The 27,699-nt window shown below is 39.1% G+C and overlaps 1 protein-coding gene across 2 annotated transcripts; it reads left to right on the top strand.

The window, feature by feature from the left end:
* The first annotated feature begins 263 nt into the window (after positions 1-263).
* LOC143446971 (protein unc-80 homolog) lies at positions 264-26,483 on the top strand. Of its 2 annotated transcripts, XM_076946857.1 has the most exons (63): positions 264-839; positions 1,144-1,192; positions 1,470-1,626; positions 2,601-2,799; positions 3,040-3,159; positions 3,318-3,491; positions 3,660-3,781; positions 4,039-4,124; positions 4,286-4,450; positions 4,716-4,959; positions 5,030-5,109; positions 5,367-5,615; positions 5,781-5,819; positions 5,935-6,054; positions 6,187-6,346; positions 6,569-6,705; positions 6,909-7,037; positions 8,699-8,766; positions 8,853-9,023; positions 9,278-9,392; positions 12,583-12,724; positions 12,957-13,132; positions 13,223-13,399; positions 13,620-13,752; positions 13,907-14,047; positions 14,249-14,413; positions 14,506-14,867; positions 15,076-15,216; positions 15,374-15,429; positions 15,525-15,679; positions 15,778-15,959; positions 16,161-16,327; positions 16,508-16,662; positions 16,830-16,973; positions 17,223-17,363; positions 17,454-17,641; positions 17,943-18,098; positions 18,231-18,305; positions 18,446-18,625; positions 18,888-19,085; positions 19,237-19,357; positions 19,557-19,741; positions 19,964-20,092; positions 20,233-20,349; positions 20,484-20,578; positions 20,670-20,791; positions 20,931-21,102; positions 21,323-21,451; positions 21,610-21,700; positions 21,859-22,028; positions 22,247-22,355; positions 22,637-22,766; positions 23,131-23,295; positions 23,494-23,631; positions 23,697-23,837; positions 24,089-24,177; positions 24,251-24,413; positions 24,768-24,942; positions 25,024-25,093; positions 25,198-25,280; positions 25,402-25,476; positions 25,573-25,652; positions 25,877-26,483. In XM_076946857.1, exons 1-63 carry the CDS (start codon positions 754-756, stop codon positions 26,059-26,061), a joined length of 8,838 nt encoding a protein of 2,945 aa, XP_076802972.1. In that variant the 5' UTR covers positions 264-753; the 3' UTR covers positions 26,062-26,483. The 2 variants fall into 2 exon arrangements, with proteins under 2 accessions (XP_076802972.1, XP_076802973.1); XM_076946858.1 differs by lacking the exons at positions 264-839; positions 1,144-1,192; positions 1,470-1,626; ... (5 more) ...; positions 4,286-4,450; positions 4,716-4,959 and having other exon boundaries at positions 5,076-5,109; positions 5,367-5,448; positions 5,559-5,615.
* Positions 26,484-27,699: the final 1,216 nt, after the last annotated feature.

Below are 27,699 nucleotides of genomic sequence, written 5' to 3'. Positions count from 1 at the left end.
ACTCGCTCGTTGCGTATTGTTTATTTTTGTAGTAAAAGGACAAAGCAACATATAACCTGGACAACATAAAACCTGAAAGATTCGTGGGCAGTTTTGGAATTAAATTGCACAAACAGTCGTATATGTGTCAAGTGGAAACAATTTTAAAGATGTTTACAGACTTTTGTAATCGGTCAGCTTGAACAGGGTTTGAACACGGTATTAATTTTGATCATGGCTAAGCTGGGTGTGATAAGTTGAAGTATAAAAACTGACAAAAATCGGTTAAAAATCACGTGACAATTGCAGTTGATTTTGTGCGTAATCCTCTGGGACTGTATTAAATTTTCTTTCGAGATTCAATTTAGCGTGAAAGCTGGCAGTAATTTATCAGATCGATAAATACAAGGTGACGCGCGAAGGCAGTTCACGATCCCAGCTGGCAGCAGTAAATGCGCAGCTAAAACCTGTTTTATTCCTAAATTTTCGAAATCGTAGGTGATAAATTTAATATCCACGCAAAGTAATCAGACGCGAGATGTGAAAATTCTGTTTCTTTTATCATAATGACGAACAGAATTTGCTGCCTTCTGTAAAAACAACGGGGTTTGGCTTGTATTGATTTTATGTTTTTTTCGCCCTTTAAACATTTGCTTGTCAAGATGTCGCTGTTGTGCATTTTGCATATGGTGCCGAAAAACGGCAAATTCTTATTGTTTGACAAAAACAGATGGTAATTGGAATAACTGTAAACCTGACGTCAAGAGTAGTGTGATGACGAAAGAAGAAGAAGCGGAAAAAGCAAGCAAACCAAAGGGAATTCCCCCACCAATACAAACTTTCCTGTGGAGACAAACTGAGTGAGTTGGTATTGATCCTTTATAGCGTTACATTTGGCGGCCGGTGAGACGATCTACAAGTCACTTACGACACATAGCGACATGACGAGCAATAGAACATCAAAAGCGTACACGGATCATCATGTAGTATTGCTTTTTTATTCTCGTTCAGTGTGACCTCAAGCTATGCCGCTTCGCCCTGCGTTCACGAAAGTATCTAAGATGTTTTATGAGGATTTTATCTTGTGTTTTGTAATACAAAATGTGTACACTATGTGTAATCTATATGGTACAAAATATGCTGTGTATCTATTTCGTTTTACAGTCCGTTTTTACGAAAGAAAATTGGAAAACTCTACGAAGTTTCGTGTGTGGTGAGTCATCTTTTTTAATTATTAATTATGCACGATATGCATCAGCCCTTCGGCTTGTAAAACGCCTTTAATTTGAATGGATCAACTCGCGCGCGCCTTCTCGGATTAAATCAACCAGTTTTATCAACGGTATTTATTATAAACTTATATTTAAGCTTTTGCGACAGTAAGTCACATTCTTTGCTGGTGTTTTCGAAATATAAACTTTGATTTGAATCTCGAACATGTTTCTATCCAACTGGTTTTCTTAAAAAAAATATTATTACTTTAATTTCAGTCATTCGAGCATGTTTTGGTTGAAAATAAACTGCGAGGATTACCACCGTCACTAAGCGGCGCTATTGAAAGCATAACAAGATGGCAGCTGATCGACGCATGCCTGCCCCATGTCATGCAATGCGCTGCCTTGTTACTCATGAATAGAGACAAATTGGGTAATAACTCTTGTGTTAACTTGGTGAAACGGTGATAATTAATTCAGCGTTTACATTTAAGTTCATTTTTTCCTGCGGTTGCAATGGCATATATTGCCTTGCCACAGACCCCTTGGTACCAGACTGGAAAGTGCGGCGGTTTTCGACGAGGAATTTTGAAGTGATGGCGTGCACTAAAGCCTCAATTTTTTCTTTATTTATTATAAATCGGCGTGGTGAGTAAAATGTTCAGCGTGTGTGTTGATGAATCTCGTGCGTGCAGCTAGGTACCAAACTTTCCACTATGGCTGTAGTGGAAAGTGTGGCATCACTTTAATGCTTGGTGACTGAATATCGATTATCTGGCAAAAATGAATTGATTTAAATTATACGACAATGGTGTCCGAAATTTTATGATGAATTCTGCGCCGTGAAAAGAAAAGCTCGTAAAACTTATCAGCATAAAATGCTCATCAGCTATGCAAGTTTTCTCCTGGTCCTTAAAAATCATCTATCTTAAACTTTTCATATCGATTCTTTGGGCACAAAGCGGATTGTAAAATACTTTGTGCGATAGGTCGAACAACTAATTTCACCTGAATGCGATGATTAATGCGGTTGGTCCGCTGCTCAGGTTACATGCCTATTGCGCATTAATTTTTCATCGCATACGTGTTGTAATCTCGCCACCTGTTACCCGACTGGTGTCAAAATTTTTCGGGACTTACTTATACTTAAGTAGGTTATTGCTGCTTTGATTTTATGCTTTCTAAGTCGTTTTTTTCTGCAATTTTGCTGAAGTAAAGAAATAGTAATTTTTCAAGTAAAATTATTTTCCCAAACTTTCCATAAAATGGTTTTATATATTTCTCAACCGGATACGTCTGCTGTTGTTAAATGTGCTTGTGGTGGTATTGGCTCTCTTTTTTCTTACGCGAATGAGTCCAATCAACCCACTATTTTTTTTAATTTATCGAGAAATATTTCCTTTAAAGGGCAGGCGGATAAGCTTGGAGTGCCCGCCACGAAACTTCTTCTCACATTGCATTGGATCTTCCTGGAATCAACAAAGATTTGCAAGAGCCCCGGAGTTCCTTGCACGATCTCCCACGAGAATGCGAGAATCTTCATCTACCTCTTTGCTCCTGTTGTTAACAACATAAAAGAATCCGATCTCACATTTCGGCTCTCCAGGTGAATTCAAACCAGGGTTGTTAGAACTTGTTAATGACAAATCAACAAAAACCCGTCCAACGCATGCGTTTGTGTTCTTTCTCGTATCTACTCATTGACATGCACCAGTTGATGCAACGCTTAACATTTTTAAATTCCTCTACGTCTTAGCGGCTAAATGCCCACAAAGTTAGCAGCTACACCTATTAATTATAAACATGTACGTTACTGTTTTTACATGATTCTTTTGATTCCATTCAGCGGACAACAAATATGGCGATCGATGTGGAAGCAAGAACAACCCAATATTCCGTCGTTTGTTGCGAACATAATACCACCTGGTGGCGACTGTCACCATGCGGTCGATCCGACGCGAACAAGGTATGCAATTCCCGGTGTCGAACTGAACTTTTAGATAATAAAATTTTGAAGTACGTTAGTTTATTTGCTATACAAATAGCATGTCTGTCATAGTTTCATTTATGTTTAATGTAATCGCATATTTGTTTTTCTATATTTTTGTCCATATCCTCACCCAGCTGTTCCAGTGACCGGCCCAATTTGAAATCTCTACGTGTAACGGTTTGTGACGTTGCGGTTATCAATTGTCTGCTTTATTACCGGTGGCCGGAAGATGGCATCTTATGGGGAATCACTTACCTCCTGAAAAAGTTGCAGTCTTCTATAAAGAATAAACAAGACGACGCATCTCGGTAATTTTCAACCGTCTTTGAAAATCAAATTATGACCTCATAGTTTGAAAATTGCCGTCTTTTATGTTAAAAAAGTTTGGTGCTTAGTGGAGTTTTTAACTATCAAGAAATGGTAAAAGACGCACCCTGCTCTTAATCTTAATTTCACTAAAATCGTTTTCCTTCTAGGGTTCGTCACAGGCGTTGCCGTTCACTGATAAATCGGAAAACAACCTTGAGGAATTCCAAAACAATGAAAATTCTTCCACCACAAACAGAATCTTCAAAAGAAGATGCAAAGTCTCTGGAAGGTAGGTTTGGATTTTTAAATATCACCTGACGCATCAGAGACAACTGGATATGTCAATTATACTCGTATCTTGCAATCTCCGAGCCATCTACATTACAATTTTCTTTACAGCCGTTAAGATTATTGAAACTATAGTGATGATGCTCGTTCTTTGCAGCTTTTCTTCGTGAAGTTATAAAATATGCAATACGTTGTTTCATTTTGTCTTAAATCCTAAAGTTCTTGAAGCTTTTACTTGATATCCAAAGCGTTTACCAGATAATGAAGACGATAACAGCGTAACAGAAGATGAGCAAGATCTATCGATTAGCTCGGGGAAAATGCCAGCCCTCAAGAAATTTCAAGTTTGTTTGACAATAAAAAACTTTCTACCTATTGGTTGATTGTTTTATCACAGTCTTGCAATCAACATGAAAAAGAGCTATGACACACATGTATTGCGCATTAGGCCTACATCAAAACCCTGGTCTGAAGCTGCAAAATCGTTACAAATTACTTTTTACAGAGACAAACATCAGAGCAAGGCATTCTAAAACGTGGGACGCCTTTCATGTCACCGATAACAAAGAATAAAAACAAATTAAGAAATTTTGCCTCCCAGTCAGTTCGACGATTTTCAATGTCATCTAAGTATCTTAAGAAGCATGTAGCGTTTCGGAAACGTTTCCAAGTGGGACAGGTTTTATTTCGTTGGAAATGCTCTAGAAAATTGATTTAACTTAGTTATAAGTAAGTTCGTTATGAAATGATTTGGCTTAAGTTTTCTTTTACAAACGCAAACAAAAAGAAACTTATCTGCTGGATTTTGCAGTGAAATTATAGCATGCCTTTTATGTTGGGTTCATAATGGGGTTAAAGTAAATCCAATTTCAAACGATTTTTAACGTCGTTTGCATCGCGTGGATTTTCGCTTAGTATCATCTCAACATTTTTAGGCGATGACTTCAGACGAGCCGCCACCTTACGACTTTGTTAAGTCCACCAGCACTTCTCCCTATTCTCGACATCAGTCGAACCGGAAGAAATCACAGAGCGATGTTGTCGGATCTTCGTCACATCCTGTATTCTCGGATCAGAAGAAAAATCCGAAGCGAGTGAGCATTGCAAGTCATTTACCTCCTGGATATAACAGCTTAATCTGCCAGAACACAGAAGATGAAATACAAATCCTTTACTCATGTCAGTATCACAGATATGTAGAGGTACGTTTTGTCTGATGCCATTGCTACATCTTTTTCTGTATTAAAAGGTGGTCCTGAAACCATGCAAACCACTGGAGAATGCTCCAGGACTGAGGAAAATGCAGAGGAGACTTTCAGCCAAAGCCCGGTGAGCCCTCTGTCTGTCTCTCTCTCTCTCTCATTCGTTTGCCCTTTTCTTTTGTCTTTCTTCTTTCTCTGTCAAACAACTTGTCCTTGAATGAGCTTTTGTGAAAACTTTGTTATATGTTTTTGCCATAAAATAGTTCTTTGAATTCAAATAAAATGACCAAATTCAGCACAGCATATTCGCTGCCAGCAGTTGGTAACTTCTTATTTAAATTTTCGCAAAATTTAATTCCACCCTCTTTCTATCACAATTTGCAGCTGACAAAGAACAGGCGATGGACCTCAGATACTTGCCTAACCTATATCCCGCCCGAGGAAGGAAACGTCACTATGACGTCATGTAAGTACGTCGATGGTGACGGTAACTTACGCGAAGATGCCATACTGTCCATAGTCGACGTCATAATCGACAAGAATCCAGGTGTTCGCGTGACAGATGTTTGTGTCCAGGTTCTAAACTGTCTCTTGCAAATGAAATCAGCCGCTCGAAGCGAACCAGTAGAAATGGTAAGAATTTGTAGAGCAAAAAGATTTCCCTTGAGATTTCTTATTACAAAATTGAAGCAGTTTAAACTTAGACCTTTAAAACCTTGATTAATACTTTATCTGTATCTTTAGTTTGTTACTTCCCTTTGATGATTTTCACAATTGTCTTTTTTCTGTTTTATACAGACATCGGCAGCAAGTAAAAAGGATAAGTCTCAAGAAGAAGTAAGTTGGTAGTTCCCCGAGATAACAGTAATCTCCTGAAAAGATGTTTCTTTCTTTGTCTTACAAATTGACCTCGTGCATTGACATACGATGCAGTATAACTTGCTTGTTTTAGAACAAAACCATGGGAATGTTCCTAAAGACCTTGCACGGTCTTGTCAGGATTCTCGGGTGTCCGAGCGGTTGTGGAAAGTCGGGTCACCGCAACAAAGCAAGTGATAGAATGCGTTCCACGGTAGGTCGACAAATTAAAATCGCTTAGTCTTTTCCACCTTAATTCTTTCATATCACTTGGTTACTTGCTTGTTCGTTTGCTCTACGGAACTCTGTTTTAATTGACTTTGACTTGGGGAAAACTTTTCAATAGACAAGATCAATGATTACGTCACTGTTTTCGACGCACTGCAAAGTTTTCGAAGACTACGTCAGAGAAGTCGTCCAATCGCACTCTCTGAGCGCCACGCTTGACTTTCTCCACCCATTGATTTCTTTTTGTAGTGTTGACGTCAACAGCATTGTGGTGAACGGTAAGTTGATGATATTTTTCTCATATCTTTTATAAATTAGAAAAATTACCATCGTATCGTTACATCAAGAGCGTTTTATAATTTCGTTCGGGCAGAGCCGTATAGGAATTTCTATTCAACTGCAAGCTTTGTGAAAGACTAAATTAACTTTTACGTCAAGGATTCTATCAGGTTTGAAATTATTTGCCGTCAGCAAATATACATCGTGATAATTTTCTTCAGAAATCTCTGACGAGACACTTCGTGTCCATGCGGAAAGCGTGAACGCCTTTGAAGATAAACTGGTCAAACTTACTTTCGGCAAGCTCGTGCAGAAATGTATTAAACAGCGCCATGAATTACACAAAGATAAAAATAAGGTAAAAATAAAACAGAGAAAATTTATATCCATTTCCGTTTTTGTCACCCACACCTATTACTATATACGTGACCAAATGATGCTATTTTAACTTACTTATATACGTGTATGTTTGTGTTAAGTTTGATCGTCAATATTCATAAAAGAAAGTTAAATTATGAACCTGCCCTATCCCAGCTTACACGCCGGTTGCTTAAATTTCAGGATCTATACAACGAGATGCGAAACCTCGTGCAATTCGTCCGGCTCAAGCACCCTTCGACTTTCAATCAGGTTTTGCTCCGCGTTATGCTCATTCCTCGCATGAAACGAGATAAATGGGAGAAAGAACAAGTGAGTGATCGAGAAATTTTTAAGTGTCTGAACTGAAATTTAAAGGTTTCTCCGCCGTTGAGGTAATTTCCAGGGTTGCCAGATTTTGCAGAGCAATATATACCAAATATCAAAAAATTATATACCAAATGTATACCAAACGAATCTGCAAAAATATATACCAAATTTATACCAAACAGATCTGAAAAAGCAAATGAAACGTTAATGTAAAAACACTTTTTACACACACACCAACTTTAGGAGTAATTTTTGAAAGCTATCTAACTTACAGAAAAACGTTACTTTGACTGTTTAATTCATAATATGACTAGTTTTATTGATTAGTGACTATTGTTAACGCAAAACACTGCAGATCAGTTCTAGCCCACATAAATTGGTTCTGGATTAGCATTAGTTTCATCATCTGCAAAGTTTGCAATAAGGTGCATCTCCTCCATCACTAGATTTAGAGATCCAAGGAAATTCATGAGACCATTCTGAACGAAATTTTTGTTGACCATCATAACGTGGTTTCCATTTCCTTGATGCCATTATTATTCAATTTTGAATTAATCGTATAACGCCTTATAAACCAACTAAATTTAGCGCCCAGCTACCGTTTTCTCAAGACGGCTGAGAACAGTGAGTGACAGTCAGCACTCAGCAGTTCAGTTTCAGTAAATTCAGTCCTACACTCTACTGTTAGTCTGTTACTGCAGGGTTGCCAGATTGTAAAGTAAATCTGTGGTAGAAATTCAGAAACAGTTTTTTTAATTTCAAAAATATACCAAGAATATACCAGTTTTCCAAAATATACCAAACGAAAAAATCGCATACCAAACAGGTTTGAAATATTCCAGATTTCTGGAATTTGGTATATAAATATACCAGTTGGCAACCCTGGTAATTTCATGAACTTTGTAATTTCTTTATGCGAAATGGGCTTTTATTAGTCTAGACTAGATGTTCCCAACCGCCGGACAGCGTAATTTATTTGCCAGTCCGCAAAGTATCTTTCTTTCTGCCAAGCTGGTTTTAATATGGAATCATAAGCACTGCAAAGTTGTTACTCCTTGTCAAACTCATTTTACGCTTGGCCGATTCACAGCAGCAAAACTGGCGTCTCTCGCCTTCGTTGATAGTTTGCAAAATTGTTTTACATTAAAGGTTACTCTTCCGATGACTTAGATTTTTTAGATTTTGTGCTGTTTGTAATTTGTTCGTCATAAACTGCGTCTAGCTTTCAAAAAGTTTACTAATACAAATTTTCCACTAACGTTGATTTTGTATGTAAATAGATTGACGTTTTGTTTTTTGAGGTGATTTGGTTGCCGTTTTGCTCTAATTTTTCGTCTTAAATAAGTAGCTTATGCCAAAATCTTGCATTATGTTACGCGACGACAACTTTGGTTAACAAAAAGATTAGAAATATCTGTTCTATTCACTGCCATCTTTTGTTGCCGGTCCGTGAACATTGTTTTAAATCTTTACCGGTTCCCCGATGTAGAAAGGTAGGGAACCACTGCATTAGTCCATAGGCTACACTTTTTGCTCTTTATCTACTGCATGTGTCATATGGCTGCAAAATAAGACATGGATATCAAAAGCAGTATTGTGGAAGTGTGTAGTTTAACTAATAAGTTACAAGGAGTGTTTCAACTTTACTAAATGCTGTTTTTCAGAAGACCAAATTAAAGCAGGACAGATTCCGAAGCCAAACTTTTTCTTCTCGATGCAAGAGAGGTCAAAGGTCGTTGCATATCGCGCACTCTCATCCGATTCATCAACAACCTTGCAAACTCAGAAAAGTTGTAACCTCTTGTTGCCATCTTGCAGACGCGGCGCCGTTGACTTTTCGTCCAGTCCAATTGCTTCGACAAAAATAGGAGGAAAATCGCCAGGCAGCGCTAGACCAACCTCATCGTTTATGAAGAGGGGAATGGATTATTTGAGCGATCGGGGAACTCCCATGGTCGAAACCAGCTTCCTCTTTCCGAAAAGTTCAAAGTGAGTTGTGAATGGAGTGCTGTGTGGTAATAGTGGTTTCAATGGACATTCTTGTCTATTTCTACCGTCTTATAGGCTATTTTCGAAAATGAGTTCAGATTTTTCCGCTAAATTTCTTTTTAATAACTTCAACCTCCCGCGTATTTAAAACAATCAAACAAACGACATTAATTTAACCGAAGTAGGTCAAACGAATGAAGTCTGTGGGTATGAATATCATTTTAAATTTGATCACATCTTACTTTAACATCCAGATGCGCTCAGGACTTCTTGGAAGATGAGGAGATGTCTATGAGTAAGCAATCCGAGGAGAGAAGTGGATCGATCTTCAGTAGATTGAACTTCAGTGAGCTTTTTAAAAGATCAGGAGTAAGTCTTTATAGTTACATCCTTAAAATATATAACAGGAGGCAGGGCTAGCCTTAGGCAAATGTGAACGGTGCAACTTCGTCATTGCACCCTGCCCTGCTAAGCGTAATTTGAGCAAATCACAGTGTAATTTCTCAATTTGTTCTCTTCTCGAAAGAAAATGTTCTAAAGGTCAAAATATATCACAAAGCAAAGCTTTAACAGGAATTGCCTTACAAAGAGTTGATATTAGGTTTACGTTGTTCTTATTTAAAATTATTACTTTAATTTATTTAAAATCGGCAACGGGCCCAGTGCAAAGGCCAAACCGGAGAGGAAATGTAGAATTCTAGCCCTAAAATTGTTCCCCCGCCTATTACTTAAAATGTTCGTTTTAAACTGTGGCCTAACCACCTTTAAGTGTGGCGCGTTTCACTGCAAGTATGACGTACGTAATTACTTACTATCATTGTTTTATGACTAATCCCAATTTAGTTGGCAAATTACCGGCTAAGGAGCACACATGAATCGTAATCACTTCCTCGTTTGTATTGGACTTGCCCCTTGGTTGCTTAATAAATCATTATCCTCTTAAAGGTTGCATTGTAGGTGAGCAAGGGTCAACGCAAATTGTAGGGCGCGGTATCGATTTTTGCATCTAGCCTAAGTGCTGTTAAACCGGCCCAGCGTAGACAGTCGACTCTCGCCACGGGCGTTTTTAACAACAGCACGAGCAATTTATGCTCATTGGTTAAGCTGGCTTGGTCGCATTCTTGCAATATTTGCTCCTTGGTGGCATTATTAAGCCTACATTTGTTGCTCATTGGTTTGTGTCCAAGAAAGTGCCGAATACGCGTTATTTGTTTTTGGGCCTATTTTCTCAATCGTTGCATAGTTAGGTTCTTAGCCTTGGCCGTGGAGGCAATATAGATACCGTTTTCACTTGGTCCTGAACCCTGCCGTGGAGGCAGTAGATTCCGCTTTATTGGTTTGGCCTAGTGACCTAGTCGGTAATAGTAAGTGCCAAACCTTCGATAGTTAGGTTCGAAACTCTGCCGTGTAGGCATTTGGTCCTGAACCCTAACGTGGATGCGGTTGAGACTACGGTTTCTTTTTTGATTTGGCCTAATTAGCAAAACTTAGGTTCAAAACCCTGCCATTGATGCATTAGATTCGGTTTTCACAATGTCCTGAAGCCAGCTGATTCCGCTTTGTTTTTTGATCGCTTAGCTGGCAATATCTAATTTTTCTAATATCTTCTTATTCTAATATATAATAAATAAAAAACATATAATAATCTAATTCTTTATTGGTTTAGTAGCGTAGTCACCAGTAGGTACATTTCAAACAGTACCGTGTAAAGGTCCAGTTTGTGTTTTCAACCCTGCAGTGGTTGCAGTCGACTCCAGTTTCATTTTTTAGTTAAGCCTATTCGGCAATAGTTGGATTACAAACCCTGCCGTGTGTGCAGTAAATTCCAGTTTGTTAGTTCAGAACCTTGCCTTTGGTGATCCCGACCCCAGTCGTGGAGACAGGCTAATCCATCAACAACTTTTAGGTTCCAAACCCTGCCTTAGAAGCAATAGATTCCCTTTTTCATTTATTTATGAAAGCTGCCTTGGAGGTAGCATAACGCTTTGTTTCATTCGGCTTAGTCGGCACTAGTGAAGTTCCAAACCACCGCCGTGAACCCTGCCATGTTACCTACGCATTCTAGTTTGTGTTTAGTCCCGAATCCTGTCGTGGAAGCAGTACATTCCGGTTCATTCCGGTTTCCTCTTGCTTATGAACCCCGCCGTGGAGGCAATAGAGTCCTATGTCTTGGTTTGTTGTAATCGGCAATAACTTTATCGTCAGCAATAAAATTTCCGTTTGCATATGGTCCTGAACCTTGTCGTGGAGGCATTCCACCCGGTTTTCTTTGTTTGCATTAGCCTAATTTGTAATTTATAGGTCCTAAACTCTGCCGTCTAGTCAGCAAAGTTTCGGTTTGTATTTTGAGCTCATATCGAACTCTGTTGCGGAGGCTCTCTTGTTTACGCAGATCACTCTGCTTTCTTTTATATAGTTTTACCTAGTCTGCAATAGGTAGGTTTCCAAGGTTTCCGTCTAGGGCTCTAGGCAGTATTAAATGGTTTTGTTTTTACTTACCTTGTTGGCCGCATTTAGCTACTCAAATCAGTTAGTAACGATTTCTTTTTCGTTCGCCTGTTTGGCGATTTCCGAAGCATGCCGCGTAGTTAGTGGGCTGCTGTTTTTACTTTGGTCCTGAACCTAGCCGTCGAGGGAGTAAATAACGGTTTCTACTTGGTCTCACAGTCTGCTATGGAGATAGTCCATTTCATTTTGCCTTTGGATTTCATACAATTTTTCGTTCCTTGTAGTGCTCGTGATCAGGTGGAACAGGCCCAGTTACGACCTTACTAACTTCTTTCTTACGCAAACTCCAGCAAACTCAAAACTAGTTCTAATAGTGCAAGACTTGGGAACCATTGCCCTTAATAAAATCACATATCTCTAACTCTTAGACAAAGTCAAATTGGGCCACAAAATCAAATTTCATCGATTTTCACCTACAAGTTGTTTACGCACCATATGCTAGGGTAATCCGGAACTGAAAAACAACACCGGCCATGTTGGCCTCTGATTGGTCTAACACACTTTTTTAACCATTACGTATTATTTCCACCAAAACCATGGTAATCGCAAGATTTCAGCATGTACGGCTTCTTAAAGTAACAGTGTTCAAAAATACAAAAGGATAGCTTGACGGCAGGCCTTTTTTATTTCCAGTTCTGACTGGAAGAGTAATGCTTGCGGAACCTTACTGCACCAGACATTTGATTCCATGTTAAAGAAACATTCGTTGAATGGGATAAAATTTCATTAAATAAGAAATTGCGTCTACAAGGACTACAATAGCGGAACTCCCTGTCGATTTTAAATACGTTGATTTCGTAATAATAATAATAATAGTCTATTGCTTTTAAACAAAACTTAGTCGATTGCATTTAAAACACGTCATTTGAGCGTACCCTACTGATATAATGCCTCAATCAAGCGATCCACTCGCCCAGCGAGCTCCCGGTGAAGTAATCCGCCTATATGTTTATTATACACCAACTTGTAACTATAACACTGAAAGTGATAAAAAACGTTTTACAAAAATTGTTTCACATCTTCATCTCTCCTATTTAATTTGTATTTTCAGCCGAAGCAGACTTATTTGGATGATGATAGCTTAGACTGCGGCGAGACTAGCGGATGCGAGCACTCGGAGACTTTTCTCACGAGGATAATGAGAAGGAGAGTCTTCCGCGATCATTCGAGCGATACTGGAACGATCGCATCCAGTGAGTAGTTTACAAATCTTTTCAAATTTCACTGATAATCTTTTTTGACTAAATATTAACCTTGGCAGAACGAGTTTATACGATTTAAGTATTATAAATCCAACGACTTCACCTTTATCGCAATCAGTCATTCTTATGTCATAAAGTAATCTTTACGCCGTATAAGCGCCATGCTGTCCTGTTAATTTACACGCTGTTTTTGGAGCTGATTTTCGACTCTTTGTCGATGCAGAAATCACTTTTGTCCCTTTTATTGAAATGCAAACCCCCGAGATGAATGTAAAGACAGACTTCGAAGTTGATTCCGAAGATCTTTATAACGGTCTGAAGATTCTTGAATTTCTGATGGACTGTTGCCCTCCGGGCACAGTACCAGAACCTTCGATCCTGCGCTCGGTCATGGGTCTGGTAAGTGCATACACGTCGACAATGACGTAGAATTGGACCGTACGCATAATCACTGGGATAATTGCAGTAACTAATTTGTTTCGTTTTCAGACTTCTCCAGTAATATCACGTGCCGTGGTTCTGCTTCAGTGCGCGCAGTTTGTGGATCGCTGCGCAGCGGGTTGCTGGCCGCACTGGATGATGGAGCAATCTCGTCAGAGCCAAAGATTTTACGTCAACGCCAAATTTTACGTAAACGCTGGAAAGTTGTTTAAAAGTTGGGGAGAGGTGAGAAGGATGTACACTAGGACGTAAAACAGTCACTGATGCTTTATTTTTGCTTCATTTTAAGACAGTCGGCATAATGTCCAGGCTCTAGAAAAAGGCTTTTATTTGATTTTTACGTAAAACGTTTGCACTCTACTATCTCAGTAGCTATCTGTTAATTAAACTTACCACATGTAAACATTCTCAAAACATAAAATTAAAATTCCTTTCGTGGATCCAGGCGCTGTCCACATATCTTGACAAGGTGATTTTATTTTCCAACAAACCTTCGATTGTTCTTGGTGAGATCAATCCAGATGACAAATCAAAACCGCGTAAGAATGAAGAAATCAACGAGGATTTTTTGAAAGACAGTGAGCCACCTGCTAAAAATACTTCAAAGACCAAACATTTTGCCGCAAGAGTTTTTGCTTTTAAGCAAAAATATAACCGAGTCCATTTCTATCTTTAGCAATCAATATTGACTAACCTACAGGCTACAACTTTCCTTTGCTTTGTATGTTACAGTTCACGTCAACGAAAGTGGAAGGGATTGCCCAATAGCTCTTCAAATGGCGGCGTCGGATTTGCTTTATCAGATCACTAACTTCTTACGGGACGTGTTCCCTCAATTGCCGCTGTATGAGCGTACTGGCGGCAAAGAACAGTGTAAAGTTTGCGATTATAAGTGTATCATCCATCCTTCTGCTTTTCATCAAATGCCATTTAACGATGTCTTCGTTTATAGGTTGACTTGCCATGTCCGTTTGTTCTTATATTAAATTGTGTAATAGATAACTTAATTCAAAGAAATTTAAAGGAGGAAAAAGAAGCCTTTTTCCAAGTCATTATCAACCTCTCTCGTATTAGGTCCTGAGAGCAGCAGCAGCGCTTCTCTTCATGTTCCATCCGGAAAAGTCCTCGACTCTCCCAGCAAGAGGACACAGAAGACATTTGACAGATCCGAAGTCCCACGCATCAGCTTGAGTTTCTCTTCCGTATCTTCTACAAGAAGAGTATCGATTGCACAGAATGGTGAGTGAGTATATAATTATGGAATACTGAGTCGGGAAACTATCTAAAACCTGGTTTAAATCACAAATGCTCAATTCTATTCCGATTCACAGACGATGCAAAACCCCATCCGAGTCGACAGAGTTCTTATTCGATTAACAGCGCGGTGCAAGACGAAAAACATTCCATACCTCAAACTACAGGCGACCACGCATTCCCATTAGGACACTCAAGCAGCAACACACTCGCCGTGCCCTCATCCGATGTACACAGTGGCGGAGTCTTTTCGCCGTCCAGCTCATGCGAGGGCATATCGTACGGAAGCACCCTCTCGTTAAGTGCCAGTTCTGTGATATCCGAGTACCCGTGCAAAGACCCCGGAAATAGTGCAGCCTCTATCACCTACATGACAGCTTCTCCCGGGCCCTCAAAAGAAGAGCTCTCTTCTTGGACGGAAGACTTGCCCTGGTTAAAGGTACATCATCACACACACATGTCTAAACCGTTGCCTTAACACACCGCATATAAAGAGTGAAGGCTGGTAAACGTTACTGTGCAGAAAAAAATGCTTATGAGTTGTGGCACTCTTAGGGCATGCGTTAGTGTTGTCGCTATCATCAGTCCTATCATCACATCCCATGATTTCGACAGATAAATCCAGAATAACAACATGTATAACATAGGTGATACTTCGACTTGCCAACCATCAAAATTTCATCTGTGATCATGCCGGATCCTGCCATCCCTTCTGCTACAAAAGAAGAGATCGTTCGTGCGATCGACTTATTCAAGGAATTTGTAATTCACTCTCTGTCCAGGACGAGGTGATTTAGAATAAAGATCAAGCATGTTTGCATACAACTTACATAAATGGCTACAGCACAAAGAGTATGCTTTTAGCTGACTGGCTAAGAAGTAGTCATAAGATGGTTCCATTCCTTCATTCCTTTTATTCTTCTGTTAATGATTTAAAATTTGCAGAGCGATTTCACAGAAATTCAAGACGAAGTAAACACAAGAGGGATTCAGCTTACAAAGTATGTAACGTCTTTTCGTCAGTTGATAACTCAATCTGTTATGCAGCTTATACACGATGAAGCACTTATAACAACTTTTTCAATTCTTATTAAAGATACCTGAAGACTCGAGGCACTGGTTTCACCCGAATGCCTTTTTCTGTTTTATTGAAATCAGCAACACTTCTATCTGAAGACATGCTAACTGATCTGCACACATTGTGTTGGGAGATTTTACTGAACACTAATAAGGCAAACACCGAGGCTGCAGGTTCGAGTCCACGACGGCTTAGTGTAACTAAATCATTTTACTTCCCTATTCAAGCTTAACCATGACATAAACCAAACAATAGCTTGTTTATGCTGTAGCTTGCTTGTTCCTTTTATGCGCCATCAAAATGCCGGAGGAGATCCATACCTGCATTATGGCTGAACTTGGCCATACGAACCCAGCGCATCGAATCAGAGCTCTCAGGAAGATCAGAATTTTGTGGGAAAATCGTAATTTGGTGTGGAAAAATGCTGAGCACAAAGCAAGGAAATCGTTTAGGGTGAATCTTTAAGTAACTTGGAGACAAGTGTAATGTCTTTGAATTTGAATCAAACACAAGTTATAAATATGAAACCGTAAAAGGTTTTTTCGCTGAAATTTGAAAACTAGAAACTTGTCTTTCCGACGTTTGAATCGAATGCTGCAAATTTGTTTGACGAGGTATATCGAGTTGATATCGAAGGAATTGTCTTCTTCGCAGACACAAGTCCCGAACACCAACTTAACTTTGTCTCCCACATCACTCGGACTCGGTCAATCTGTGCTCCCGGATCCTCCCTGGGTACCTCACATCATCAACATCGACGAGATCCTTGCTCAGAGCGGCTCATCGATCCAAAGTTCCGCAATCTTTGCCACTGATACATTGTATGTGGAGGTTGTGATTACAGCCTACCAATTATAACCATTAATCATGTAATGATTAAGATTACGTGTGTGAAAATTCTCACTAATGGCTGTGTTTAGTTTTAAGAAAACGCGACCCCGTTGAAGATAATTTTATAGTTGGTTATATTTTCAAATGATCGTGCTTTTGCTGCCATGCAGGTCACATTACAAGGAGAAAGAAATGAAGAATTTACTCCGGCGTGAAAAAGAGGAGCGAGCCATTGCCAGAAGAACATTTCGGCTGACCGGAGTTCCAGTGATCCAACAGATCACGTGCGAACTGAGAAAGAAAATGAATGATGACGTTGAAGAAGGTAAAATCACTCACAGTCTTCGTCATCTCATTTTAACTGCTTCTTACTGTTAATGTTGGGGTCCGGCATTGTAGTCGATTTCTTTTAGTTGTAACTGGCTTAGATGCTTTAATTGGGCCAATTATCAGTAATAATGGTCCTGTGTTTGAGTGTTCTAAATTGTGCAGAAACAAGCTCGACTGCGCGTCGTCTCTCTTGGCGAGTTTCCAACGTCGGAACATCTTTTGTGTCCAACATTGATCAGAAGAAGGAAGAAACAAAGAACCAAACTCGATCAATTTTAGGCTCTCGGCTGCACCACGTGGACGGGAGTGGGTATTAGTTTTCAGATCGATGGATAGGCTTCCAGATCCGAAAGTTTTAAATTCGCTAAAACTTGTTAAACTTTTCCTGCTTTTATTACTATTTAAATGTAATTATGCCACGTTAAATAGCTGTAACAAACTGAAGATTTTACTCAAAAAAATTATTTCAACCACTACCACCCTCCCTCACCATAACATCCCATCATAAAAAGTTAAACCCATAAACTTTATTTGATATTGCTTTTTATACGATAGGCAGTCAAGAGAACGTATCACGAACCACTGAGCACCATGCTCCTCCTAACTTTGCCGTATTTCCTCCTTGCATCGCTGGTTGTGTTCCCGCCATCCTCCAATCCACTCTAGATGTTGCTGCTACCAAACGAGGCTTGTCTGGTAGGCGGGAAACATTTAAACATGACATAACAGTGATTATCATGATTTAATTACAATGCTAATCTTGGTCTTGTTGTGACGTATCGTTAGTGGGAGATGCAGCGAGATACGTCACAATGAGCTGTCTGACCGAAGACACGGGACTTTTTCTGCGGAATATCGTGGATAAGTTGATGAACAGAGATGAAACAGCTTTCGCTGCCTTTGTTCTTCGAGAATTGCCTTTGATCTTGAACGAGGTTGGCCTTAATGTCGCACACGCCGTCTTCAATCAACTGGTCAGTAAATAAGGTTGATTGACAGTCGCTGAGTTATCTCAAACAGTCGTGAATGTGACCAAGTGTTTTGAGTGTGTGAATGTGTTTTGCCCACCACTGCTGAAAGTTCCGCAATCTGCAAAGTCAACACTTAGCCTGTTGCTGAAAATTGATAGGCTGGCTAACCTTCAACGTTTAATTAAGTTTTGCAAAATGTTTGAAAACTCTTTCTACAACAGTCTCGCAAAGAGCCTTTGCTTTTCTATTTGCTCTTAGTTCTTCAACACAGACACTGGAGAACTTGTTTCTTTTTCCTACACAGGTCGAGACGGTTTTGCACTATTACAGGATGTCAAGGTGTCGCGAGAAAATATTGGCTCCCTGCATATTTGCTATTTCGTCAATACTTCCGTTTGCAAACGCCGTGGAATTAAAAACTTTAAAGCAATCACTCAGAAAAGAACAAATCGACTTGCAGGTAGATTTTGCTCATACTTCTACCGACGTTTGCTTCATTTCATAGCTGGCATACACGTTTTATATCAATGTGCTTAACAACAACCCATATTACATTTGAACAAATAACAACACGATATTGAAAAATATGCAGCTCTTAGTGACTTCTGGTATGCCGGGCACCAAGAAGCTGACCATTTGGAATCAAGATTATTACATGCCGAATCAGGTAGTTACACTATTTACAAATTAGAATTAAATACTGTTACAATCTGTAAACTTAAAGAATATTTATTGTTTAGAATGCCTTTGCTGGATTGAAAACAGTTGATCGATTTTTGCTGATAAATGTTTCTTGCTTGAATTTAGTTTGAGGTCAGCGACAGGAGCAACTTCAAAAGTGTTTTGCAAGAAGTGGTCTCGTTTTATAGCATTCCAGCCAATGAGCAATCTCAATATCAGCTAATCGACCGGCAAAACGATGACATACTATGCCCTCATTGTCACGTGAGGGATTTGTACATTTTCCGCAAAGCTGAGTGTCCGACGGTATGTATATAAGGCAAAGATGATCTCGAAACTTGGAATAAACGCGAGAGATTTAAACGTGTTTGTCTAACTACAGGGAAAGCTTTTCGTTCTTTTCATTTTATGTTTAACCTTTTGTAAGATGTTTTGTAATTTTGTAAGATAGATGTTTCAGATGCAAGATTTTTTGCTAATACTAGAGCAATAGTAAATCATCAGCCATGTAAGTTTGTGATACGTGGTTACCTAGAATTAAAGCGCTCTCTTCACAACGCTGTTTTAGCTGGCTTTGGTTAAGATGGCCCCAGAAGAGGGAATCAGACTTTTAGCCCGGCGTGTGGTCGACCACAAACTTGTCGACATCGGAAAGCTACAACTGTCGATAGCGGCGCTACAGAGCCACTGTAACCCGGTCGACAAAGAACTAAACGCGACTTTTGTTCTTGAAGAACTGAAGAAGTTGTGGTCGTTTCCAAGGAAGGTAATTATCATGTGGAAATGTCTTCTACAAATAAAAAAATCACTTTTAAATCAAAGTAGCTTCAAGTTAATACATTTCTTTGCTTATTTCTATTTTTAAATTATTTCAATTTTAACTTTTTACGTGTAGTTATCACTTTTAAATGTTTCAGGCAATGGATGCCGAGTTTTTTCTTTTTGAAACCGAATACGGGAAAGAAGTTCGAGGTTTAGACGTCATACAGAAATATTATTGGGTCGAACTCATATATTTCACCTTGTTGTCTCTGTCAAGTGAGTTATGTGCTGTCAAGAGCTCGACCCTTTAATCATCAAATTGTGCTGTTTAAATATAACTCTGGCTTTACGCCGTAAACCGACAACTGTATTTCTTTCAGTAGTCTCAAGTTTTATATCTAAGGTTCACAATTAAACTCTGACCGTTGGACGCTTTAGAAATTCGTGACGAATCGCTTGTATATCTGCGATTTAGGGGAATACCCTTGGGAAACAACCTTTGTTTTCTTCATGCACGTGTGGAGCGGAGCTCTGGTAGTTCATTGCGAGCACGCCTCTCTTCTCAGGAGATTTTCCGCTGCTGTGATCGACCTGGTCGTGCATTTCAGCCACAGCTTCACTCTGAATGGTTACGACTTGATTTTGCCAACAATGCTACGAGTAAGTGCTTGCGTGTATTGCCATGAACTGTTGACTAAGTCAACAGTGATTAAACAAACGTGATTAGCGAAACCGCGTGTATACGCGTCTGTATCATATAGAAAACACCTTACTTGGTAAATATATCAGTGCCCGTTACTGTGCATGACAAGACAAAAAATTCTATGGGTAAATAAATACATTCAAAATGTATGCATTCAAAATGTCATGTAAATGTTTTAGATCTACAGCAAGCAGTACAGCAACAAAACTATTCGAAACTGTCTTGAATTGGTCTTCAGTAAGATGTTAAAAGTTCACAGGGAACCATTTCTGTTGCAACTTTTTGCCAGTGCAGCTCCATTACTAACCGTAAGTTTTATCTTTGGTTTGGTTGGAAATCATGAAGATGAAGTTTTTTATATACGAAGTTCGGTTGCAGACTGTTCAACCACTTTTTACAAAAAATGCAACACATGACTTTGTACCAATAAAAATTTTGTTTTTTACAGCAGTACGGATCTCAAGCGTCTGCTGGCAAGCCTGGTATCGAAGATCAGGTATCGAATTCAAATTATTTCCAACTGCTTCTGGCACTTTTGAACCCTGCAGTGATCGACCACTTGCATGTAAATATTGAATTTTACTTAAGCAGGGGAAAGCTGATATGACGTGTTTTACTAAATACATATTTCATTTTAGTAAAGTTTTAATAAACTGCATGTCTGGAGTTAGAAAATTTAATCCAAATATGTCTATATAGGTGATGGACCTTGTTCAAGCAGAAAAGCCATTAAAAGTAGCTGATGTTTGCGTTGATACGAGTGATACGTCGGTCACTTTCGGCAGCTACTTCAGGTAAATGACGTACAGACATAACAAGCGCATGATAATACAGTATATTTAATATAGCAGTTGCGCCTCCTTTAAACACACTTCAAATTGATAGGCTTTGTGTCACGGTGATCGCATATCAGACTGAGAGCACCAGGACTCTGGAGATGCTGATTATCATGAACAGCATATTACCCTGTTATTTTGAACACATAAAGACCATGTCCGAATCGGAAGGTACTACTCAATGTTGTTTTATCTCATTGGTTCACAACCTGGTGTGCTCCTACCCCTTGGGAAGACTCTAATTGATGATCGAATGTGACATTTTTATTCGTTATTAATAATTATCAGTATTATTATTTTCTATGTGCAGAGTTGTCGCAGATATCCGACTTAACTGTTACCATTCTCTCTCTGCTTTCGAGTGTTGAAATGTTGACGAGGTCGATCAACTCGACAACGCAACAAGCTCAACAACAATCGCAACTGCAGTTTATACAAAGAGCTCAAAGTGACGTCAGCACCAACATACAACATGCTGAGAGGTATTTGAGTTTGAAAAGCATTTTCAAATTTTAACCTTTCATTTTGAATTTGACCAATATTCCGAGACATTGGTTTTTAACCTGTTCCAAGTAGTTTGTTATAATAAGTCAGTAAGTATAGTACGCCAAAGCATTGTTACTACTATAGCTTCAAATAGCTCATTTTCGCGCCCAAAATAAAATTCCAAAACAGTTCAAGATTTAAAATTTTTCAATTTAGAAAAATGGAAGAAGGCAGAGCGGTTGAAGAAGACGACTCGGAGCAATGTCAGTCCGCAGAAGAGTTTGTCGCTCCGAGAGATGTCCTCCTGCAGCTGTGCACAACGTTCTACCAAAATGCATCAAACAGGTCCTCCTGCTTGCTTGTGACGTAACCTGCTTATGACGTGTGTCAAAGTGATGACGTGCTTAGTATTAGATAATAATTTAAGCGAGATTTAACGAGCAATTACTTTATGATTTTATCTAAAATCTCCACAATTTCTCTTTCCACTCTCGCGATCTTAGATTGATCAAGCATCGACCTGATCAACCCGATGACGTATTTAACACAAAGTCCCACGTCAGACTCGCGGAAGTCGCTCATTCTTTGCTAAAGGTCCAAGAATTAAAATTTATGGTTTTAGATATAACACCGCTCCTTAACAAATACAGCAATTATGATGATAACTTATACCGTGATTTCAGTTGTGCTTGACAAAAACATGGAGCAAGGGGCGCAAGAGGGTTTTAAAACCGTTTCTATTACTTATTCAGCTTCTGACAGACGAGTCTGTACCTACCGTGAGCATCGGTCTGGCTTGTTACGTCAAATACGTGCTGCCCATCGTGGACTGGTCAGTCGAAGCGACCAGACCAGCTCTCTTCATCGTCTTGAAAAGACTCGATCGGTTTTTTGGAAAAATCAGCAAAGTTTATTCTTTCAGGTTGTTTGGCGTAAAACTCACTAAAGCGGTCAATGTTAAACTTTATCGAAAATGAGAACTTTTTGGAGCTTTAAATTTCCGTTTTTCGTAAATAACAAAAGTACAGAAGATCAAACAATTTGTGCATTGTTTAGCTAAATATTTTTATTTCACGCAAACTTTTCCGATTTTGAGATTCAACATTCTCATAATCATCTCATAACTAACGGGTTTTACAGACGTGGCTTGGATTGGCGAAGAGTTTCCATGATCGTTGGCGGGTTGTGTGACTTGTTGGCAAGGCAGCCAGCTATTGCGCATGTGCCACACCTGCGCACGTTTGTAAATGTATGAGAATTTATCAACCATAACTAACATGTAGTGCTGGTTTATATACATAGTATATATATACGATTTCTACATATTTGTACATAAACATGTAGGAATACAAAACTTGCTGCATCAAGCATGATTAATAAATATATATTAATATTCACTCACGTATATTTAAGTATTTTTATATAATCAATCATCAAATGTACAGTGGATGAACATAAAAAATACCAAATATAGGAAAATGTTTATGCGTCTGAATGTCGCCAAAATGTCGCCTAACTTGTATTTTTTAGATGAGCGCCACAATGCAGGTCGGTTCGAATTACCTGAAAACGTACTCTGGTGACCCCACTGTGAGTTGTCAATGCAATTTAAAGACCAACATATCCCCCATTTTGACCCCACTTGTCACTAAAATAATGAGTAAGTTTAATAAACGTATTCAGTAATTTTGAAAACTTTCGTTTTGCAATGTAACTCTGAAGTCAATGCAGTGCTTATACAACGAAAGCAACCGGCTATTCCTCGATTCATGAAAAATAAACCTTTTTGGCTGAGTTAGACTTTGGCCGCTTTGAAGTTACAAAAAAAGAAGATTAGCAATTCTCATTACTATGCAGTGCGAGGTAAAAGCTCCTAAGCTCGAAATTGAAGGGAAGGAACTGATTAAATTGGTTCGAGTTAGGCGTATAGGTGAGGGCACGTGATCAAGAGATGAAAGCGAATCATAAGATCCAGGATAAAAACAAGTCTTCAATCGTGCAGTAATTGAAAATTTGCTTTCCAGTTTTGCAAAGCAAAGGGGCCGGCGAGGGGCTGCGAGAAATCCTTGGGCCACTGCTTAAATCGGAAAAAATTGAAAATCTTTATCTGAACTTGATCATTCCAATCTGCTTGTGTTCCTGCACAGAGAGTTTGGCGAACAATAAGCACACAAGATGTGCGAGACAATGTGAGATTATTAAAGTCAATCGAACTTCCGAGTTTATTTTTAAAAAGTTACTTTTTCTTTGAGTTTTCAAAAGTGTATATTAGGTTATAATATTAGTTATTATAAGTAACATTAGTGCCTAATGTGTATTTTTTCTACTTTTGGCTATAGATAGGACGGAGATTAGAAAATTTACACCATTTTTGCTTTGATTTTTAGCCAAATTGGACGTCGAACTATCGAAAAACGACGTCAATTATTTAACCGAATTATGTCTCAATTCGTTATTATTGGGTAAAAATCCAGCTCGTCCTGAAGACAGATTAACCCCATTGCTTCAAGCCATGTCGCCAGCAGGTGTGTAGCGAAAGCGTATTCAATTGGTGAATCCTTTTTTGAACATTATTTTGTATTTTTTCCAGTCCTTTTCCGAAACCATGCCCTTCGCCAAGCTGTCCTATTCCTTACTTTAAAAATAATCATTGCCTGCTTCCATGATCAGCTCCAGGGAGAGTGGACTTCTCTGGCAAGAAAAATTAAAGTTTTTGCGCTAAAGAATGAAAGTATGTCCCGGTTGGCAGAAAACTGTTTTAAATATCATTTGAAATGGATGTTGAAAACGGTTTTTGATTGATAAAATATAACAAAATAAAAGGAAGGAAGGAAGGAAGGAAGTTTTTTGAAGGAAGTTTACATCTCACAATCTTTTAGAATTTAAATATTCCGTCCGCCTCAGTAACACTACATATTGCAACACATGTTGTCTGCTGCTTATGACTTCAGTGAACCATCAACAATAATTTGTCTTCTGCAGATGGCTCTGCTCTCTGTTCGTTCATGCTGTTTGTGCTTCGATACAGGACTCCGCTTCTAGTGCACCTGAAACCATTTGTTGTTCGACAGGTGCGACTCATTTCTGTCGATTTTTCTGTGTTTGGTTTCATGCATTTTCAATAATGACATCACCCGTTTTCAGTTTGTGAATCGATTGAAGGACGAAGGACCAGAGGCGAGGTTCAAAGACGAACTTGGCTATGTCTTAGCAGTTGGAAGCCACAAGTTTATGCAGCTCTCGTCCATGATTGGAGAGTTTGTCGCCGAAGCTCGAAACTTAAGGCAACAACTTCAGTCGGATAAAGGTCGCTGGAAATGACTTTGACCTTGAAACTTGAGTTTTGAATTTAGCTTACCACGTCATAGTTAATTCATCGATTCTTTATCGCTTCATGTAATTCAACGACTTACTAAATTTCCCCATTTTGCAATATTAAAGCACTCTACGCCCTACACTGTACCTATAGTAGGCCTATTCAATCACCAACCACCCTATGATACTCGACGTTTACAAATAAATTAGGAACCTTTGCATTTTGCTTGAAATGCTTTAAGATTTCAAACTTTCTGTTATTTGCCGATTAGGATATCGCAATAAGTCTTTCAAATGTAGGCAAATAAGATTTTCGGAAATAACACGTCGTGATTCTTGATCTCAGGTGAGTTGACCCCTTTGACGACACGCGGTTGTTTTATGGCTCCAAAGTCCCCGAACGCAAGCAAAGAGGCTCTAAAGGAGAGATCTCGCATCGGATCCTTCCGCCAGGCGATGTCTCCCATGGAGGAAGCAAGCAGTCGCAACGAATCGCGAGCTGGATCACCGGCGACTATCTCGTACGTTTTCTTGCTTTTTATCAAAGTCAATGCTGTGTTTTTACGCTTTTCCATCAACATCTTATAAACGTTGTTTCACAGACGCGGGGATTCTCGTAGAACGTCAATTCAAACTAAATCCCCTTCCCTCAACACTCATTGGAGACAACTTGTACGTTTTCAAACAAGCTTGTCAGAACTTTGTATTTTCGAAGATTGATAATAAAAATAAGTCTCTTTTCTCTATTTGCTGCTATTTGACCAATTTTTTTGCAGAGCAAGAAGTCTATCAAGGGAAGTAGTTTTGAAGACATCGGCTTAATTCCGACCTCAAAGGCAACTGGAAAATCAATTGGCAGGTGAGTAAAAAGACGTTGTGGAACTGAAAGGAACATCAACATGACAATATCTCTTCATTTTCACACCAATTACCTGTTGTTTCTGAATAACTATCTGATTTTTTGAGACAATGTTGTTTAGGAGCGAACAGATGCCCATACCCAACATAAAAGTCGACGCTTACGAGAGTCCATTAAGCAGCAGGACAAATAAGAGGTACGTGACGTGTGCATCAATATCGCAATTATCGCTTCAGATTTTTCGTTATTTGTAAGCTACTTATTGCGTACTAAAAGTGCTCATCTGTGATAGTTTGAAAGTGAAGAATATCAACAAGGAGAACGACGAACTTGAACTACGTCGCACCAAATCGAACGACTCAGTCGAGTCAAGTATTAATTCAATTAACATTATTTTACAACCACTTGAAATAGTATGAAAAATTACGGTAAAGCGCACTATGGGTTTGGAATGTAATTCAAAACATACTTTGCTTCGGGCGTGACGGGAATAAGAGCATTAATATTTATCGCTCACAACTGCATTCATTTTTGTGCCGCGGTTCATGTCGCTGCCTACTGTAGGCTACACTAAGAATGCCTCACTCTGAACCCAGATTTATTTCCGGACTCCCAAACCACATTGACAACAGAGAAAAGTCCAGTCAACTTTCGCTTGAGGAGAGGGAGAAGCCCGTCTCGGAAAATGTTTCGGCAGAAAAGCAAGGATCATCCTCACGACAGATCATTTGAAAGAACCGATGACGACTGCGAAACTACGTCGTTTATGTTCACCAAGTAGGCGCTAAATTGGATGATGCCAATTAAGGGTGTTGAGTGATTTTGTTCATTTCTCAGTAAGTGTGGCTTAATGTGATTAGTGTCGTGCGCATGTACCGATGCTTCATTATAACACTGTGGTTATACATACTAACGTTGATGCACAGCATATATTGTTGCTAAACAAGTAAATAGCAAGATTTTACGATAGTATTTTTCACTGTTTTACTACTAAATGCGATGCACCTGTTTGCTACTGTGTTTTGATATCTCAGCAGAAATTCTGAATTTAAACGTATATTTGGTGACAGAATTGTTAAATCGTAGAGTGAGAACGCCGAAAGTGTATTATGTCTCTATGGTTAAATAGTAAAGATAAGAAAAGTCATTCAAATGAGGTTGCTAACACTGAATACGATTTGTATTGTGTAAATAAAAAAATATCTCGAATGCTGCCATTTCTTTTTTGTTACAGGTAACAGGTTAGTGATGGATGGGTCACAGGTGAGACAAACCAAATTTTCAGAAACACCTCGGCCCAACCGCTTCAAGCAGACATGAATTTTTTATTTCATTGGTAGCCGTCACCGGCAGTATCGCGGTACTATAGTTCCGAATTACTGTACCGCGCGACTTTTTCTGTAACGATACCGGTACCTGCTTTTTTCAAGACGTTTCAGTCGGTCCCAATACTCGTTACTTTTCACATGATAATTTCAAAATTTTTAACAAGTATGTTTTCAAAAATACCTGTTAATTAATCCTTAATACTAATTTAATCTTCTGTTGATCTTTTTGTCTTGATATGTCAAGTAAAATTGCAAGCGATTAACATCACATATGTTTTGACCTGGGGTAACTTTTAGCGGGGACATAATTGCGGCACACATTGCATTTGCAGCAACATTTTTTACAGAAAAAGTACCGAACTACTTTTTCAAAACAGTACTGAATACCGGAACCGTCGGTACATTTTTCGCCGAGTAGGCTACCGGTACCGTTACCGACGGCACTTTCAAAGTGCCTACTGCCCACCTCTGTTGGTAGTCTATGTATTTAAACAAGAATCATTTGCCATTCGTGCATCGGTACTCATCTCGATAAATTTTGAATTTTTTACAGTAAGCAACAGGGTTGGCTCTAACAAAGGAGTTATAACGCTGTACAGCGACTCCTGTGACGTTTCTCAACAAACATTTATAGAGATCAGTGTTAAAATTAGATTAACTTGTTGATTAGATTTAGTTTAAACTGGACTCACAGAAGGGAAGTTCCCGCTTAGAAAATTCTTTGCAAAATGGCTGGAACGATAATATAATTAATCAAGTCAAATGCAAAAGTACGCAACCAAATGACGTCACGATTTGAGTGGCTGGGGTCCAGTTGCCTATAAAAATGCATCCTGTAGTTGTGTGCTTCTGCACTAGGCACCGGGTAAAACTGGACACGATGCAATCCGCGGATCGTCCATGGACGGTTGAAAATGGACGATTTTACGCAAAACCGACGTTTTCGCTTAATCGTCCATGGACGGCTGTTGAAAAAGGCTTAAATCAGTTTACGCAAAACCGACGTTTCCGCTTAATCGTCCTTGGACGGTTGTTGAAATAGGCTTGTAATGAAAAGTGGATATATGGTACCTTTACCTGTAAGGTTGATC

Source organism: Clavelina lepadiformis, chromosome 2 (genome assembly GCF_947623445.1).
Source record: "Clavelina lepadiformis chromosome 2, kaClaLepa1.1, whole genome shotgun sequence".
NCBI lineage: Eukaryota > Metazoa > Chordata > Ascidiacea > Aplousobranchia > Clavelinidae > Clavelina > Clavelina lepadiformis.
This window is presented reverse-complemented; position numbering and strand designations above follow the sequence as displayed.

Excerpts from the sequence above, each read along its gene's own strand:
- LOC143446971 (XM_076946857.1), top strand. The coding sequence starts at position 754 with ATGACGAAAGAAGAAGAAGCGGAAAAAGCAAGCAAACCAAAGGGAATT. Across the intron at positions 1,193-1,469 it reads TCTACGAAGTTTCGTGTGTG|TCATTCGAGCATGTTTTGGT; the intron begins GTGAGTCATCTT and ends CTTTAATTTCAG. Across the intron at positions 15,960-16,160 it reads AAGCAAGGAAATCGTTTAGG|ACACAAGTCCCGAACACCAA; the intron begins GTGAATCTTTAA and ends TCTTCTTCGCAG.